The sequence below is a fragment of the Calliphora vicina genome, chromosome 2, assembly GCF_958450345.1.
Source record: "Calliphora vicina chromosome 2, idCalVici1.1, whole genome shotgun sequence".
NCBI lineage: Eukaryota > Metazoa > Arthropoda > Insecta > Diptera > Calliphoridae > Calliphora > Calliphora vicina.
Window position 1 is genome coordinate 137952935 of NC_088781.1, and position 16910 is coordinate 137969844.

Genomic DNA, 16910 nt, shown 5'->3' on the forward strand with positions numbered 1-16910 from the left:
GCTGAGATATAAGCAAAAAACTAACACTACCTCGATTTTTGTTACATATTTTTGACTTATGTATAACAGGATTACTAAGTCATTTACATAAACAGTATGGATATCAAATGATAGATATTTTAAAAACCTTTCCAACGAAGTATATAACGCTTTATAAATTTGGACCCACAAGGGTCAAAATAGGGAAAAATAGGTTTTAACCGGATTTTTTTTCACCAAATTCAACGAAATTTTTTTTTTCAAATTTTTATTTGGTGAAGTGAAAATAAGATTCTGCACAGCCGAATTTTTGTATATATGCTTTTTAACAAAAAGAAGAAGATGCAAAAAAAAAGCTTTTTAACATGTTTTCATATTCACTTTTGTATACAAACACAAACAGCAACGCATACACTTACTCGCACTCATCCATATGTAATGAAATATTTGCGCACATGTGTTTGTAATAAAATGTAAAAAAAAACAAAGTAAGTCAGCGTAAAATCTAGGAAACAGAAAGGATTACGACAACAATAACAAAACAACAAAAACATTACAATTTTCTGCTGCTTTCTGTTGCTCTTTTTTGCCCACCAAAGTTTTAAAACAAAATCTGTGTGTTTTTTTTTTCTCTTATTTTCCTTTAAGTCGGTCATAAAAATCGTGTGCAATATTTTCGCACGAAAGAGGTTGGATAATGGTTTTAAACCGAAAACAAAAGGATTTAAAACAAAATAAATTTCAATAACCGAGAAAGAACATCACTGAACTCAAATGAATTACACGTGGTTGGCAGAATTTTAATCAATTTAAATTCTATTCTTGTTTTTTTTGTTAAATCTGTATGAAGATTAAGGCAGCTGATGACTATTATCCTACTTAAGGCTAATACTGCTAGAGTTCACTTACCTATAAAAAACCACACATACGCTCGACCATACAACTGCTGCTTGTACATCTCGCACAGCACTCGACGCGCTGCCACCACATAAAACAGTCCCACTATAATGCGGGCATCCTGACGCCGCAGATTACGCACCGCATCGTTTGGATCGGATAAAAATGATTGTCTTGTAACGATTTCAATTCCTGCTTCCATGCAACGATTTTCTAAGTCTTCAACGGTCTAAAAGAGAAAAGATACAAGAAATTATTAAAGTTTAAATAAAATGGAAATGAAGAAAAGAAAACAAATCAAATAAAATTTAAAAACTTTTCCTGTTGAAGATTTTAAGTTTGTATGGAAAACTTTCACACACTTTCACTTATTTAAATAAACATTTTTCACCACCAAACATTAATTCCAACAGATTTGAGTATGATAAAACTTAGGACATAAGATATAAGACATACTATATAATATATAAGATATAAGATATAAGAGATGGAGATGGTTTGTAAAGAAAAAAAAATGACGGCTAAAACCGGCTTTTTTGAGTCCAGTCAACTGTAATAAAAAAGCCCCTAAAGTATGCAGTACAAATTTAGATATTTTATTTGCAAATAAATAAGAACAGGTAGGGTTGGAGAAACTTGAAGAACTAACATTAGTAAATGCTACCGGGCGAAGCCGGGGCGGTCAACTAGTTATGTATATAAAAACGAAATGGTCCATGTATGTAATGGCATCACGTGAGAACGTTGGAGCGATTTGGCTGATTTCTATAGCCTTCACCTTCGTGAGAAGGGTATATATAAGTTTGTCATTCCGTTTGTAATTTCTACATTTTTAATTTCTTTATAGATAGCGGAGTCGATTAAGCCATGTCCGTCTGTCTGTTGAAATAAATTTTCTGAAGACCCCAGATATCTTCGGGATCCAGATCTTCAATAATTCTGTCATTTCGAGAAGTTTGCTATTTAAAATCCGCAAAATCGGTCCATAAATAACGGAGATATGAGCAAAAAACCGGGACAACCTCGATTTTTGACCAATTTTTGACCTATATCTGGATTACTAAGTCATTAATATAGACAATATGGATATCCAATGATAGATATTTCAAAGTCCATTGCAACGATGTAGATAAAGCTATAGTAAGTTGGACCTATAATAGGTCAAAATCGGGAAAAATATTTTTTAACCCGAATTTTTTCATCAAAAAATTTTTTTTGTCATACATTTTTTTCCAAAAAAGACAAAAAAACTAAATACTAAAAAAAAAATTTCAAAAAAAAATTTTAAAAAAATTTGGGAAAATTTTTTTTTTTAAAATAATTTAAAAAAAAAAAAAATTCGAAAAAGAATTAAAAAAAATAAAATTTGTTTACCTAAACGTATTTAAAAAAATTTATTTTAAAGTATAATTTAGTGAAGGGTATATAAGATTCAGCACAGCCGAATATAGCTCTCTTACTTGTTTTTTATTCGATTAAAAATTTTCAGGAGATGGTTTGTAAAGAAACAAATTCAAAAATTATGTTATTCTCACTAATACATACGCAATACGAATGCTCTGAGTAAAAACACAAAGTAAACTCAAAACAAAAACAATTTCATACAATTTTTTCAGTGCAAAGCACACGCATTTCCATTTGTGTACTCTTTTATTTTTTCACTACTACATATGCATTTTAAGCGCTCTCTCGTTGGCCACCACTGACCTAAAGTATGCAGTACAAATTTATATATTTTATTTGCAAATAAATAAGAACAGGCAGGTGTATGTGGGTAAGACCGGGGCGGTCAACTAGTAAGATATAAGATATACATAAGTTATAAGGCTGTGCCGAATCTTATATTCCCTTCATCAAGTTATACTTTAAAATAATTTTTAAATATTTTTAGTTAAAAAAAATTTAAAAACTTTTTTCAACATTTTTTTTTTCGAAATTGTTTCTTAAAAATGTTTTTTAAACAATTTTTTTTTTAAATTTTTATTTTAATTTTTTTTTTTTAAAAAGAAAATTTTTTGATGAAAAAAATGTCGATTAAAAAATAGATTAAAAAACAGATTTTGACCCGTTACTATAGCTTTATATACATCGTTGCAATGAACTTTGAAACATCTATCATCAGATATCCATATTGTCTATATTAATGATTTAGTAATCCAGATATAGATCAAAAATACACCAAAAATCTAGGTTGTCCCGGTTTTTTTTCTTATATATTAGTCATTTGTGGGCCGATTTTGTCGATTTTAAATAGCAGCTGAGCCGGAAGAATTTTCGATAGATTGATGTATGAAACATGTATGTAAGTTATTTGCGGGTTACGAAAAGTTGGTTTCAACATACAGACGGACATATGGATATGGCTAAATCAAATTCGCAATATATAACGATCCATAATATATATACTTTGTGGGGTCGAAATTTAAAAATGTAGAAATTACAAACGGAATGACAAACTTTTATAAACCCTTGCATGGTAAGGGTAAATTTTGAAGAAAAAGAGACCCAAACTTTCTATTGAGCAAAAAAAAAGAAAAAACAAGTCAGATTTTGCCAAAAAAAGTCAGCAATTGTATATCTTGAGTTACAAAACACTTATTTTGATAGATATCCCACTAGCATCCCACTCATCGACAAAAAAGCTCTTAAAACAAAATATTAAAGCTATTGGGGACACATTTTGCTAAGAACAATAGGTAATAAGTTACATGGATGAGGAAAAATTTTGACCACCTCTAACTCAGGGAGTGCTTGACCGATCTTATGAAAAATTGTGTCTTAATTACTATCCAATAGAACTAACTTTATTGCAAATTTCATCCCGATCGGAAGACATCGATTTCAAAAATTGGTTCACTTGACTTGAAGAACTGACAAGAGGCAGTGCGCCTCCTTTTCACTTCTAATATTTCAACTATGAGAAAATTTTAGGAAAACTCAATGAACTAAATTTTACTGGCTCCTTTTCTGGCTTCTTTTCACTACTCATTTTTCTTAATAAGATAAATTTTTTTGGAGAAACTTGAAGAGCTAAAAACACTGCCTCCATTCCACTACTCAATTTAAATATATATAGATGAAATACAAGTCATTAGTAAAAAGCTAAGGAGCGAATCCGGGAAGGTAAGGTACCTAAGACATTTATTTGAAAACTAAAGTATGTTAAGAGTAACGATTAAATTAAATGATAACTTCTTATTTGATATTTTTCAATTAATATAAAAAAACAGATTCCTTTCCACAGACTTTATCCCATCTATTAGAGCGATTATTGTTTCATTGCAATTTGAAATCAAATTCGTTCATATATGAACTTTAAATTTGTCTATATAAAGGATTCCTTTAAATTACCTTAAAATCAATATTAATCATACGCTCTAGGTTTAATTTGCATAAAATTCAAATTATTTCGTCTTAGGTTCCTGCATCCTACCTGTATCGTAGGACCTTATATCTTAGAATCATATAAAGCAATATCCTAGGATCCCATGATAAAGATTGAAAACTATTTTTGCTGAAAATTTTTTTTTTGTGAACAGATTTTTTGTGTGTGAATCAGGAAATCTTGAAAAAAAAAATTATTTAAATCCCAAAAAGCATTTTTACTGGAATTCAAGTTGAAAGCCTTCAATTATAGTCAAGTAATTGAACATCGATTTTTGCTCTATATCTGGATTTCGAAGTGGGAAATAAAAATTTGGACAAAATTGGGAAAAATATTTTTAACCCGTTTTTTTTTTACAAAAAAAGTTTTCTCAGCCAATAATTTTTTCACCTGAATTTTTTTTAACAAATAATTGATTTTTTAACTCTCCGTAGCCCCCATATAACTTACATGCATGATTCATACATCAATATATCCGATATTGACCCGGTTCGGTTTAAAATCGTGAAAGTCGGCACACAAATGGTTGAGATATAAGGAAAAAACCAGGACAACTTAGATTTTTGACAATTTTTTTTTATTAATAAGTCATTTATATAGACAATACGAATATCCAACAACTAAGAGAGCTATATTCGGCTGTGTCAAATCTTATATATCCTTCTCCAAATTATACTTCAAAATAAAAATTTTAAATATTTTTAGGTAAACAAAATTTATTTTTTTTTTAAAGTTGTTTTTTTCATTTTAGGAAATTTTTTTTTCGAATTGTTATTTCAAAATTTAATTTTTTTTTTTAAATTCAATTTTTTTTTTAAATTTAAAAAAAAAATTTTGTTTTTTAATGTTTTTTTTTGTGAAAAAAAAAATTCGGGTTAAAAAATATTTTGACCCATTGTAGGTCCAACTTACTATGGTCTTATATACGTCGTTGCAAGGGTCTTTGAAATATCTATCATTAGATATCCATATTGTCTATATTAATGACTTAGTAATCCAGATATATGTAGGTCAAAAATAGGTAAGAAATCGAGATTGTCCTAGTATTTTCCTCATATCTCAGCTATTTGTGGACCGATTTTGCTGATTTTAAAAAGGAAACTTCTCGAAAGCATGTCTGACAGAATTATTGATGATTTGGATCCCGAAAGTATTTGGGGTCTTCAGAAAATTGATTTCAACAGACAGACAGATGGACATGGCTTAATCGACTCCGCTATCTATAAGGATCCAGAATATATATACTTTATAGGGTCGGAAAATTATATTGTGGAAATTACAAACTTATATAAACCCTTCTCAAGATGGTGAAGGGTATAATAATATGTATTCCAAAGGCCTTTGCAATGGCGTATATAAGGCCAAAATAGGCTGGACCTACAATGGCTCAAAATCGGGAAATATTTTTTAAACCGATTTTTTTTTCAAGAAAAAAATTTTTTTTTTCAAGAAAAAAATTTTTTTTTTATAAAAATTTTTCACTAACAAATTAAAATTTTTTTTTTAAAAATTTGAAAAAAAAATTTAAAAAATTTTTGCCGGACCTACAATGTTTCAGAATCGGGAAATATTTTTTACCCCTATTTTTTTCAAGAATTTTTTTTTTTTTTATAAAAATTTTTCACTAATAAATTAAATTTTTTTTTTTTTAAAATTTTTAAAAATATTTGCCATAAAATTTCTTTACCTAAAAATATTTAAAATTTTTATTTTAAAGTAACTTTCGTGAAGGGTATCTAAGATTCGCCACTCCCGACTATAGCACTCTTACTTGTTTTTAAATTATATCTTTAAATAATTGTCGTTTTCTTCTGTGGCTAAATCCTCTTTGTAATTAACTGGGCGTTTTTCTAAATAAACAATTATTTATTTATTTGATTTATAAAAGGGCTGTAGAAATATTGTGCAAATCTGTTGATGCGTGACTTTGCAATTCGCACAAAGTCTTTTTGTTTTTTTTTTGTCTTTTAATTTCAGTTTTCCTACTCTTTTACTCATTTGTATATTCGTATGGAATATTATTGTTTTTTTCCCTCTATTTTATTTCACTTGGATCCTTAATTATCCTGCTGTGTGCTCAATGATTTGTAATGATTGTGGTTTTGAACTATTAAAGATGGTTGGTTGATTTCATGGGAAATTGATTGATTTTAAATTGTAATGGGGTGAATAATATTATAATAGTTTATTTTCCAGCTTCTGTGTAAGGGGGAAAATAAACACCTGGATGAAATGATGTCGATGACTTTGAGCATGACCTTTGTTTTGAAGTTTTTAAAGATTAAGACTTAAGTAAACTAAACTAATAAAACTAAAGTATAGTTAAAATAAAGCTAGTAAATTATGAAGGGTATTTACTATCGTTAGTATTATCATGATGGCTTCTAATTTTATTTAATAAATATAACTAAAGAATAAAATCTATTTTGCATTCCTTTCATTTCCTCTAAGTCTCATAAATCTATTGGCATATTGAAAAAATAAAAATATCGAACAGTAAGTAGTTTTGCTGCTTTTGAATGTTCTAAGCACGAGGGAGACTTTATCAGATATTTATGCGATTTCATTTATAAATGTATGAATTTCTACATGTTATTTCTTCTGACATCGTTCTGTTGGCCAAAACAAATGCAGCTCTAAAATACAATTCTGCTTTTTCAACTCAAACTCTCAAAGGAGTATTAACGATGTTTTATGCATATGAATAAGCAAAAAAGGAGCTAAAGTCAGTAGCAGTAGTTGTGGCAGCAGCAGCAGCACAAAACTACCAGCAATTGCTGATTTTTCTGCTTGGCATTTTTGAGGATATATTATTTGCAACATGTAGAGTATTGTGGCAGCCACATATGTTTTGGGGAATACAACAACCAGCACATAAGATTTCATTTATATGCCAGTATAAACGAATATTTAAATAAAAATATTCGGGTTTTTTTTTCTCTTCCATCAGCTTGCTCTAAATCCTCAATTCAATTGTTTAAAAGTTTTTGTGTTTTGTATTCATATGGAAAAAAGTATGCATAAGATAAAATAAATTTGCATTTATGCAATCAATGTATAAACGTTTTTCAAGAATTCCTTTTATTTTGTTCATTATGTCTTTAATTTTATGTTCCATATACATTGTGCAGCTTCATAAAATGGATTTTTACAATTTTCTATTTTTGCTTGGCTTAATTTTTAATTCTACTGCTTAGAGCTGCTTCTGTTTTTGATAAACATAAAATAAAACTTTAACAATTTATAGTTTTCGATAAAGGATTTTTTGCTAAAACGTCAATTGCATTGTGTTTTTATGCTATGTAAGCAAAATTAACTAGATGATATTATGGGGGAGCTATAAACTAAAATTATTTATAAAATAAAGATAACATAATACAGAGAAGCTTATTACAAAAACAAGTAAGTGAGCTATTATACTTCGAAAAAACAAATTTTAAATATTTTTAGGTAAACAAAATTTATTTTTTTTTTGGAAAAAAAATTGTTCGAATTGTTTTTTTTTTAAATTTTAAAATAAAATTTTTGTTTTTTTTAATCTTTAGCGAAAAAAAATGTTGGTGAAAAAAAAATCGTGTTAAAAAATATTTTTTCCGATTTTGACCCATTTTAGGTCCAACTTACTTTGGCCTTATATACGTCGTTGTAAAGGTCTTTGAAATATCTATCATTAGATATCCATATTGTCTGTATTAGTAATCCAGATATAGGTCAAAAATCGAGGTTGTCCGGGTGTCCTTTTCTCACGAATGTGAAGGGTTGAGCCGGATCTTATACAACTAATTTCTAGTTCAGGTACTATTTCAGTTCTAGTTCTAGTTCAGGTTCTAGTTCAGGTTCTAGTTCAGGTTCTAGTTCAGGTTCTAGTTCAGTTTCTAGTTCAGGTTCTAGTTCAGGTTCTAGTTCAGGTTCTAGTTCAGGTTCTAGTTCAGGTTCTAGTTCAGGTTCTAGTTCAGGTTCTAGTTCAGGTTCTAGTTCAGGTTCTAGTTCAGTTTCTAGTTCAGGTTCTAGTTCAAGTTCTAGTTCAGGTTCTAGTTGACGTTCTAGTTGAGGTTCTAGTTGAGGTTCTAGTTCAGGTTCTAGTTCAGGTTCTAGTTCAGGTTCAGGTTCAGGTTCTAGTTCAGTTCTAGTTCAAGTTCTGTTCTAGTTCTAGTTCTGTTCTAGTTCTGTTCTAGTTCTGTTCTAGTTCTGTTCTAGTTCTGTTCTAGTTCTGTTCTAGTTCTGTTCTAGTTCTGTTCTAGTTCTGTTCTAGTTCTGTTCTAGTTCTGTTCTAGTTCTGTTCTAGTTCTGTTCTAGTTCTGTTCTAGTTCTGTTCTAGTTCTGTTCTAGTTCTGTTCTAGTTCTGTTCTAGTTCTGTTCTAGTTCTGTTCTAGTTCTGTTCTAGTTCTGTTCTAGTTCTGTTCTAGTTCTGTTCTAGTTCTGTTCTAGTTCTGTTCTAGTTCTGTTCTAGTTCTGTTCTAGTTCTGTTCTAGTTCTGTTCTAGTTCTGTTCTAGTTCTGTTCTAGTTCTGTTCTAGTTCTGTTCTAGTTCTGTTCTAGTTCTGTTCTAGTTCTGTTCTAGTTCTGTTCTAGTTCTGTTCTAGTTCTGTTCTAGTTCTGTTCTAGTTCTGTTCTAGTTCTGTTATAGTTCTGTTCTAGTTCTGTTCTAGTTCTGTTCTAGTTCAGTTCTAGTTCAGTTCTAGTTCAGTTCTAGTTCAGTTCTAGTTCAGTTCTAGTTCAGTTCTAGTTCAGTTCTAGTTCAGTTCTAGTTCAGTTCTAGTTCAGTTCTAGTTCAGTTCTAGTTCAGTTCTAGTTCAGTTCTAGTTCAGTTCTAGTTCAGTTCTAGTTCAGTTCTAGTTCAGTTCTAGTTCAGTTCTAGTTCAGTTCTAGTTCAGTTCTAGTTCAGTTCTAGTTCAGTTCTAGTTCAGTTCTAGTTCAGTTCTAGTTCAGTTCTAGTTCAGTTCTAGTTCAGTTCTAGTTCAGTTCTAGTTCAGTTCTAGTTCAGTTCTAGTTCAGTTCTAGTTCAGTTCTAGTTCAGTTCTAGTTCAGTTCTAGTTCAGTTCTAGTTCAGTTCTAGTTCAGTTCTAGTTCAGTTCTAGTTCAGTTCTAGTTCAGTTCTAGTTCAGTTCTAGTTCAGTTCTAGTTCAGTTCTAGTTCAGTTCTAGTTCAGTTCTAGTTCAGTTCTAGTTCAGTTCTAGTTCAGTTCTAGTTCAGTTCTAGTTCAGTTCTAGTTCAGTTCTAGTTCAGTTCTAGTTCAGTTCTAGTTCAGTTCTAGTTCAGTTCTAGTTCAGTTCTAGTTCAGTTCTAGTTCAGTTCTAGTTCAGTTCTAGTTCAGTTCTAGTTCAGTTCTAGTTCAGTTCTAGTTCAGTTCTAGTTCAGTTCTAGTTCAGTTCTAGTTCAGTTCTAGTTCAGTTCTAGTTCAGTTCTAGTTCAGTTCTAGTTCAGTTCTAGTTCAGTTCTAGTTCAGTTCTAGTTCAGTTCTAGTTCAGTTCTAGTTCAGTTCTAGTTCAGTTCCAGTTCTAGTTCAGTTCTAGGACTAGAACAGGACATCCATTACATTTTCTGGGGTAATTGTATATCCTAGCTCTACCTCAAATACTCGTCTGCTCTTCTGGAATCCAGTGAATTGAAAAACAACATGCTATAAAGTTAAGATTGGTGAAGTTTATATAAAATTCGCCACTGTCGAATGTAGCCCTTCTACTTGTTTTCCTCATAATTGTTTTGACAAGTAAGTAAGAAAGGTGTTTTTCATTTTCCCTCTTTCATAAAATTTTCATTTCATTGGCCATTTTGATGTGTTCGTTTGAGATAAATTTCCCATTTTGTGTAATAATAAGGAGTGAGATCGAAAAATTCTTAACATACATATATGTTTATAAAAAAGAAACCACTAAACTTACAGCTTTAATTTTTTTTTTATTTGATTGAAATTATTATTACAATTTACAAAAAAAATTATTTTTATAGTTTTAATCACTAGTGATGAAATTTTGAACCTTTTTCGGAAACCCTTCCATTAACGTTTTTATAGTGCTTTCTGTCACTTTGCTCGAACATGTAGTCCATCTCCGTTTAAAATCTACCACACTTTTGGACACCTTTTTTGTACTCTTCAATTCTCTTTTAACAAGAGCCCAATATCTCTCCACTGGCCTTAGCTCCGGGCAGTTTGGAGGATTTGCCTCTCTTGGTACAAATACCACATTATTGTTCTTGTACCACTCAAGGGCTTGTTTGCCATAGTGACAGGATGCCAAGTCAGGCCAAAAATAAGTGGACACATTATGAAGTCTTATGAATGGAAGCAGCCTTTTTTGTAAACATTCCTTGATGTAAATTTCGGTATTTATAGAGCCCGTTGTAACAAATGAGTGGCTTCTTTTGCCGCAACTGCATATTGCTTGCCAGAACATACGTTTCGTCATCCATTATGCAGCAAGAATATTTTTTTATAAAACTTGACTTCAATTTCCGTGCTCTGTTTTTGGCCTCTAAATTTTTAGTAGCGTTCCTGTCAGGAACTTTTTGAGCCTTGTATGTTTTTAAACCTGCATTAGCTTTAACTTTTCGTACCAAATAGTCCGAGCACTGAGCTAACCGGGCTGCTTTCCTACCGGATGTGTTGGGAGCTCTTTTGAAAATGCGTTCTATTTTTTTGGCTTTAGAAACATCATGTGGACCATTCCTTCTACCTGAACCAGGTTTTCTATCAACTGACAAGTTCTCCCGGTACTGTTTAATAACATTGGAAACAGTTTGACGGCAGACCTTTGTATGCTTGGCCAACTTTTTGTAAGACCAAGTTGGGTTTTGTTGAAAATATTTAATAATTTCAGTACGCACTTTTTTCTGGTCACTCATTTTAATCAGATTAACAAAAAAATTAATATAATTGACATTACACATAATAACTGACATGTTTTTCAAAGGTAACTTGATCAAAAAAAAATTCAAATAATACTTGGGTTAAAAAATGTAATGAAAAACGTGTGTTAAGAATTTTTCGATCTCACTCCTTATGCTGTCAAATGCATTTCAGTTTCACAACAAAAGCCATTTAATCAAGAAAATATGAAATTTCAAAGGAAAAACCAAAAGTTTTAAAGGCAAAACCAAAGGTATTTAAATATTCTCAGAAACAAACAAAACGATAAAACGAACTGCCAGACAGACAAATAAAAAATAGTTCTTCTACGTAGACGAATCAAATTACAGCTATATTAAAATCCTATAAAAATAAGTTTTTGTCAATTTAAATTTCTTCAATATCTTCCAAATCTAATGTAGAAATATTTTGATATTACTAAAGTTTTAGAAGTCAGTTTGTTAATCTAAATGTACATAACTTTTTGATTTACTACCTGAAGATGTTTCATAAAATTATTTCCATGGAAACTGCTACAGAATACTTGTGTACAACAAATGAACATAATAAACTTTTACTATTTATAAAAAGAAACGAACAAAAAAAACATATTTAAACTCAGAAAAACATATGGAGTAGAGGACGGACAGTTAGTCAAACACACATTAAACCACAAACAAACACCTTTAAGCAAAAAACAAAGAATAAAATAAAGTAAACTAAATGATCATCCGGGGAAAACACATAAAAAAGAACATAAAATTCTATCATATTTCATTAAAATGATAAACCTCAAAGAAGACTTATTCTTACACTTTTTATGTTGAGGAGTTGACCACATCGTAATTTTGTTACATAGATATTATTAACCCACTACGAGAAGTTGTACTGAACTAGAACTGAACTAGAACTGAACTAGAACTGAACTAGAACTGAACTAGAACTGAACTAGAACTGAACTAGAACTGAACTAGAACTGAACTAGAACTGAACTAGAACTGAACTAGAACTGAACTAGAACTGAACTAGAACTGAACTAGAACTGAACTAGAACTGAACTAGAACTGAACTAGAACTGAACTAGAACTGAACTAGAACTGAACTAGAACTGAACTAGAACTGAACTAGAACTGAACTAGAACTGAACTAGAACTGAACTAGAACTGAACTAGAACTGAACTAGAACTGAACTAGAACTGAACTAGAACTGAACTAGAACTGAACTAGAACTGAACTAGAACTGAACTAGAACTGAACTAGAACTGAACTAGAACTGAACTAGAACTGAACTAGAACTGAACTAGAACTGAACTAGAACTGAACTAGAACTGAACTAGAACTGAACTAGAACTGAACTAGAACTGAACTAGAACTGAACTAGAACTAGAACTGAACTAGAGATTGAACTGGAAACTAAACTAGAATCTGAAATAGAATCCGAACTATAAACTGAACTAGCAATGAGCTAAACAGAATAAAATTATGTTTCTTTCCTTTACAGGTTAAATTCTGCTGTTCTCTCAATTCCTACTTGGCAGTCTAAAAATCGGTTCCTTTTAGTTAATAATTTTGCCTTGTGTTGTTTGTATAGTTTTCAGAGCAATCTTGTAACAAAAACAAATGTTAATCCTTGAGGTATAATCATGCTTTTAAGTTCTCTAATGTTTGTGGGTGTCCATCATAGAGTCTGTTGCACGGTGGGCGGTTTGGTTTTGTCGGTCTCTTTGTTTGTTCATTTATGAACTAGTTTTCTTTTTATGTGTGTGTGTCTACAACTGTTTGTAGAAGTTATTGTAGGTGTCTCTTTTATAAACATAATTTCCCATAAGTTTTTTTGTTTTGTTGTTTCTCCACCTTTTTTTTCTCCGTCATTCTCATTATTTCATTACATTAGAGGAAGAAAAAAGAAATCAGTTTTCTTGTCATGTTTTTTTTTTTTATTCAAAAGCCTCATGATAAAAATGTTTTTGTTAAATTTGATGTAGTTGTAGCTGTTGCTGTTTTGTCCTTTCCTTAGTTGGCTTTTTATGCTTTATTAAACAACATTTAGTTGTTGTTGAAAGCTCTTTTTATTACATGTACGAGTTATTTGAGCCAAAATGTTGTAGTGTTGGAAATAGACAAAAACGAGCCAGAGAGAGTGAGAGACAGAGAGTCGCACACACATTCATGCATCATATACAAGACAGTGTAGGAGGAAAGAGGAAAAGTTAAAAGGCCTTCTAGGAGGGCCTTCCTGATAGACATGAGGGTTAGATATGACACCTAATGACGCCAATTGAATGATGAAGACATCAGCTGATACTACTTCGTCACCAATATAGCTGGTTTCATTAAGTATGATGAGTCAACATGAGACCATAGATATGAAAGGACTTCTAGGAAACTTTATGAATTATTCTTGGATTTTTTTAACTGTTTTCCTGTAGGCTTCCAAAATGAAGGCCTTGTGAGTTTCCCCTCATGTCTTTGAACTTCCATTGTACAATTCATTCTCCAAAGGGATGTTTGTATTAGTTTATCTTAATTTCTCTAGAGTCTCTTACAAGGTTGTTTTGTTGTCAATTTCAACTTTAAATAATATACTAAATAATGTTTAGTTGCTGCTGCACTTGTCATTGTTCTACACGTTCCTATTGTTGTTTAAAAGTTATCAATAAATTAAACGAATGAATGGGAACTGAGAAATTATTGCAATGAAAAAGACATTAAACTTTGATAGAGTCAACAAAGGCTCAAGACACTGTGGAATTAAAGGAAAATATGATTGTGAAGAAAAAAATATTTACAAGAACTAAAACCTTATTATAAACACACAGCCTAAAACTGAGTAAACACAAGTGAATTATATTCTTTTTGAAAATAATGAAAAACATTAGAGCAGAACCTAATATTCGGCCTAATCTGTTCTCAATTTAGTCCAGTTTTAGCCTCTATCGAGGTTCTTTTTTAGCTTCAATCATGGTCCTTTATCTAGTCCAATTTTAACTTCAATATTGGTTATTTATTTAGTCTAGTTTAAGCTTCAATTATGTTTTTTATTTACTCAAATTTTAGCTTCAATCATGGTTCTTTATTTAATCTAGTTTTAGCTTCAATCTTGGATCATTATGTCGTCAAATTTTAGCTTCAAACTTGGATATTTATTTAGTCCTGTTTTAGCTTCAGTCTTGGATCTTTATTTAGCCCAGTTTTAGCTTCAAACTTGGTTCTTTATTTAGTCTAGTTTTAGCTTCAATCGTGTTTCTTCATTCAGTCCTGTTATAGCTTCAATCGTTGGTTTTTATTTAGTCCTATTTTGGCTTCAATCTTCGTTGTGTATTTACTCAAGTTTTAGCTTCAATCTTGGATCTTTATTTAGTCCAGCTATAGCTTCAATCGTGATTCTCTATTTAGTCTAGTTTTAGCTTCAATCATGGTTTTTTATTGCGTCCAGTTTTAGTTTCTATCATGACTCTTTATTTAGTCCAGTTTTAGCTCCAATCTTGGTTCTTTATTTAGTCTAGTTTTAGCTTCAATTATGACTCTTTATTTAGTCCACTTTTAGCTTCAATCTTGGATCATTATTTAGTCCAGTTTTAGCTTCAATCATGGTTCTTTATTGAGTCCAGTTTTAGCTTCAAGCATGACTCTTTATTTAGTACAGTTTTAGCTTCAATCTTGGACCATTATTTCGTCCTGTTTTAGCTTCAATCTTGGATCTTTCATTACTTAGTCCTGTTTTAGCTTCAATCTTGGATCATTATTTCGTCCTGTTTTAGCTTCAATCTTGGATCTTTATTTAGTCCAGTTTTAGCTTGAATCTTGGATCATTATTAAGTCCAGTTTTAGCTTCAATCATGACTCTTTATTTAGTCCAGTTTTAGTTTCAATCGTGGATCTTTATTTATTCCAGTTTTAGCTTCAATCATGACTCTTTATTTATTCCAGTTTTAGCTTCAATCTTGAATCTTTATTTAGTCTAGTTTTAGCTTCAATCTATTATTTATTCCAGTTTATTTAGCCCAGTTTTAGCTTCAATATTGGATCTTTATTTTGTCCTGCTTTAGCTTCAATTTTTGATCATTATTTATTCCACTTTTAGCTTCAATCATGACTCTTTTTGTTTATTTCAGTTTTAGCTTCAATCTTGGTTATTTATTTAGTCCAGTTTTAGCTTCAATCTTGGATCATTATTTCGTCCTATTTTAGCATCAATCTTGGATCTTTATTTAGTCCAGTTTTAGCTCCAATATTGGTTATTTATTTAGTCTAGTTTTCGATTCAATCATGACTATTTATTTAGTCCGGTTTTAGCTTCAATCATGGTTCTTTATTGAATCCAGTTTTAGCTTCAATCATGACTCTTTATTTAGTCCAGTTTTAGCTTCAATCACGTCTCTTTATTTATTCCAGTTTTAGCTTCAATCATGGTCCTTTATCTAGTCCAATTTTATCTTCAATCTTGGTTCTTTATTTAGTCCAGTTTTAGCTTCAATCTTGGAACATTATTTAGTCAAGCTTTAGCTTCAGTCGTGATTCTCTATTTAGTCTAGTTTTAGCTTCAATCATGGTTCTTTATTTAGTCCAGTTTTAGCTTCAATCGTGGTTCTTTTTTTAGTCCAATTTTAGCTTCAATCTTGGATCTTTATTTAGTCCAGTTTTAGCTACAATATTCGTTATTTATTTACTCCAGTTTTAGCTTCAATCGTGTTTCTTCATTTAGTCCAATTTTAGCTTTTATCATGGTTCTTTATTTAGTCCTTTTTTATCTTCAATCTTGGATGATTATTTATTCCTTTTTTAGATTCAATCTGACTCTTTATTTAATTCAGTTTTAGCTTGAATCTTGGTCCATTATTTAATCCAGTATTAGCTTCAGTCATGGTCCTTTATTTACTCTAGTTTTAGCTTCAATCTTGAATCTTTATTTATTCCAGTTTTAGCTTCAGTCGTGGTTCTTTCTTTAGTCCAGTGTGTGCTATAATCTTGTATCTTTATTTAGTCTAGTTTTAGCTTCAATAATGGATCTTTAGTTAGTAAAGATTTAGCTTCGTTCGTGGTTATTTTAGCTTCAATCATGACTCTTTATTTATTCCAGTTTTAGATTCAATTATGGTCCTTTATTTAGTCTAGTTTTAGCTTTAATCTTGGTTCTTAATTTACTCCAGTTTTTGCTTCAATAATGACTCTTTATTTACTGCGGGTTTTGCTTCAATCATGACTATTTATTTAATCCTGTTTTAGCTTCAATCGTTGTTCTTTATTTAGTGCAGCTTTAGCTTCAGTCGTGGTTCTTTAACTAGTCCAGTTTTGGCTTTAATCTTGATTATTTAATTAGTCCAGTTTCAGCTTCAATCGTGGTTCTTCTAGGCTAAAGCTCATGCCATTTTTTTTCTTTATACATTTATTTAAATAATTTTTCTGATTTAATCAGCAGCTATAGATTTACTTCCTATTTACTTCATATGCAAGTTTATATTTCATATCTTTTCTATTTTGTTTAGCTGTGATTTTTTATATAGCTGTCAATGTCGATGTCTTAAACATAAATTCGATTTGTCTGTCTTGCTGTCTAACAGTCTGCACATGTTTTACAATATGTATATGTAAATGTTTTTACTTTACACATTCTATTTTGTAAAAATATTTGTGTTTATTTTTCATATTACTAGTTGGTTTAAAAAAAAAGAAAACAACAACTGAAATGGTGGCAAAAAAATAGTAGTTTTTTTTTTCAATATAAAACTAATACACATACGATCTATCACAAACATATATGATATGAGTTTTTAGTTTGAATTTGATTTTTCTGTTTTTTTAT

At 30.5% G+C, this 16910-nt stretch overlaps 1 protein-coding gene across 1 annotated transcript in view; it reads right to left on the reverse strand.

Annotated features, from left to right (window-relative positions):
• Positions 1-16910, reverse strand: part of GABA-B-R1 (gamma-aminobutyric acid type B receptor subunit 1) — a 279241-nt gene that overhangs the window by 58717 nt on the left and 203614 nt on the right. Inside the window, exon 5 of the mRNA XM_065500985.1 lies at positions 889-1105. Coding sequence (XP_065357057.1) covers positions 889-1105 — 217 coding nt within the window. The remainder of the gene's footprint in view (positions 1-888; positions 1106-16910) is intronic.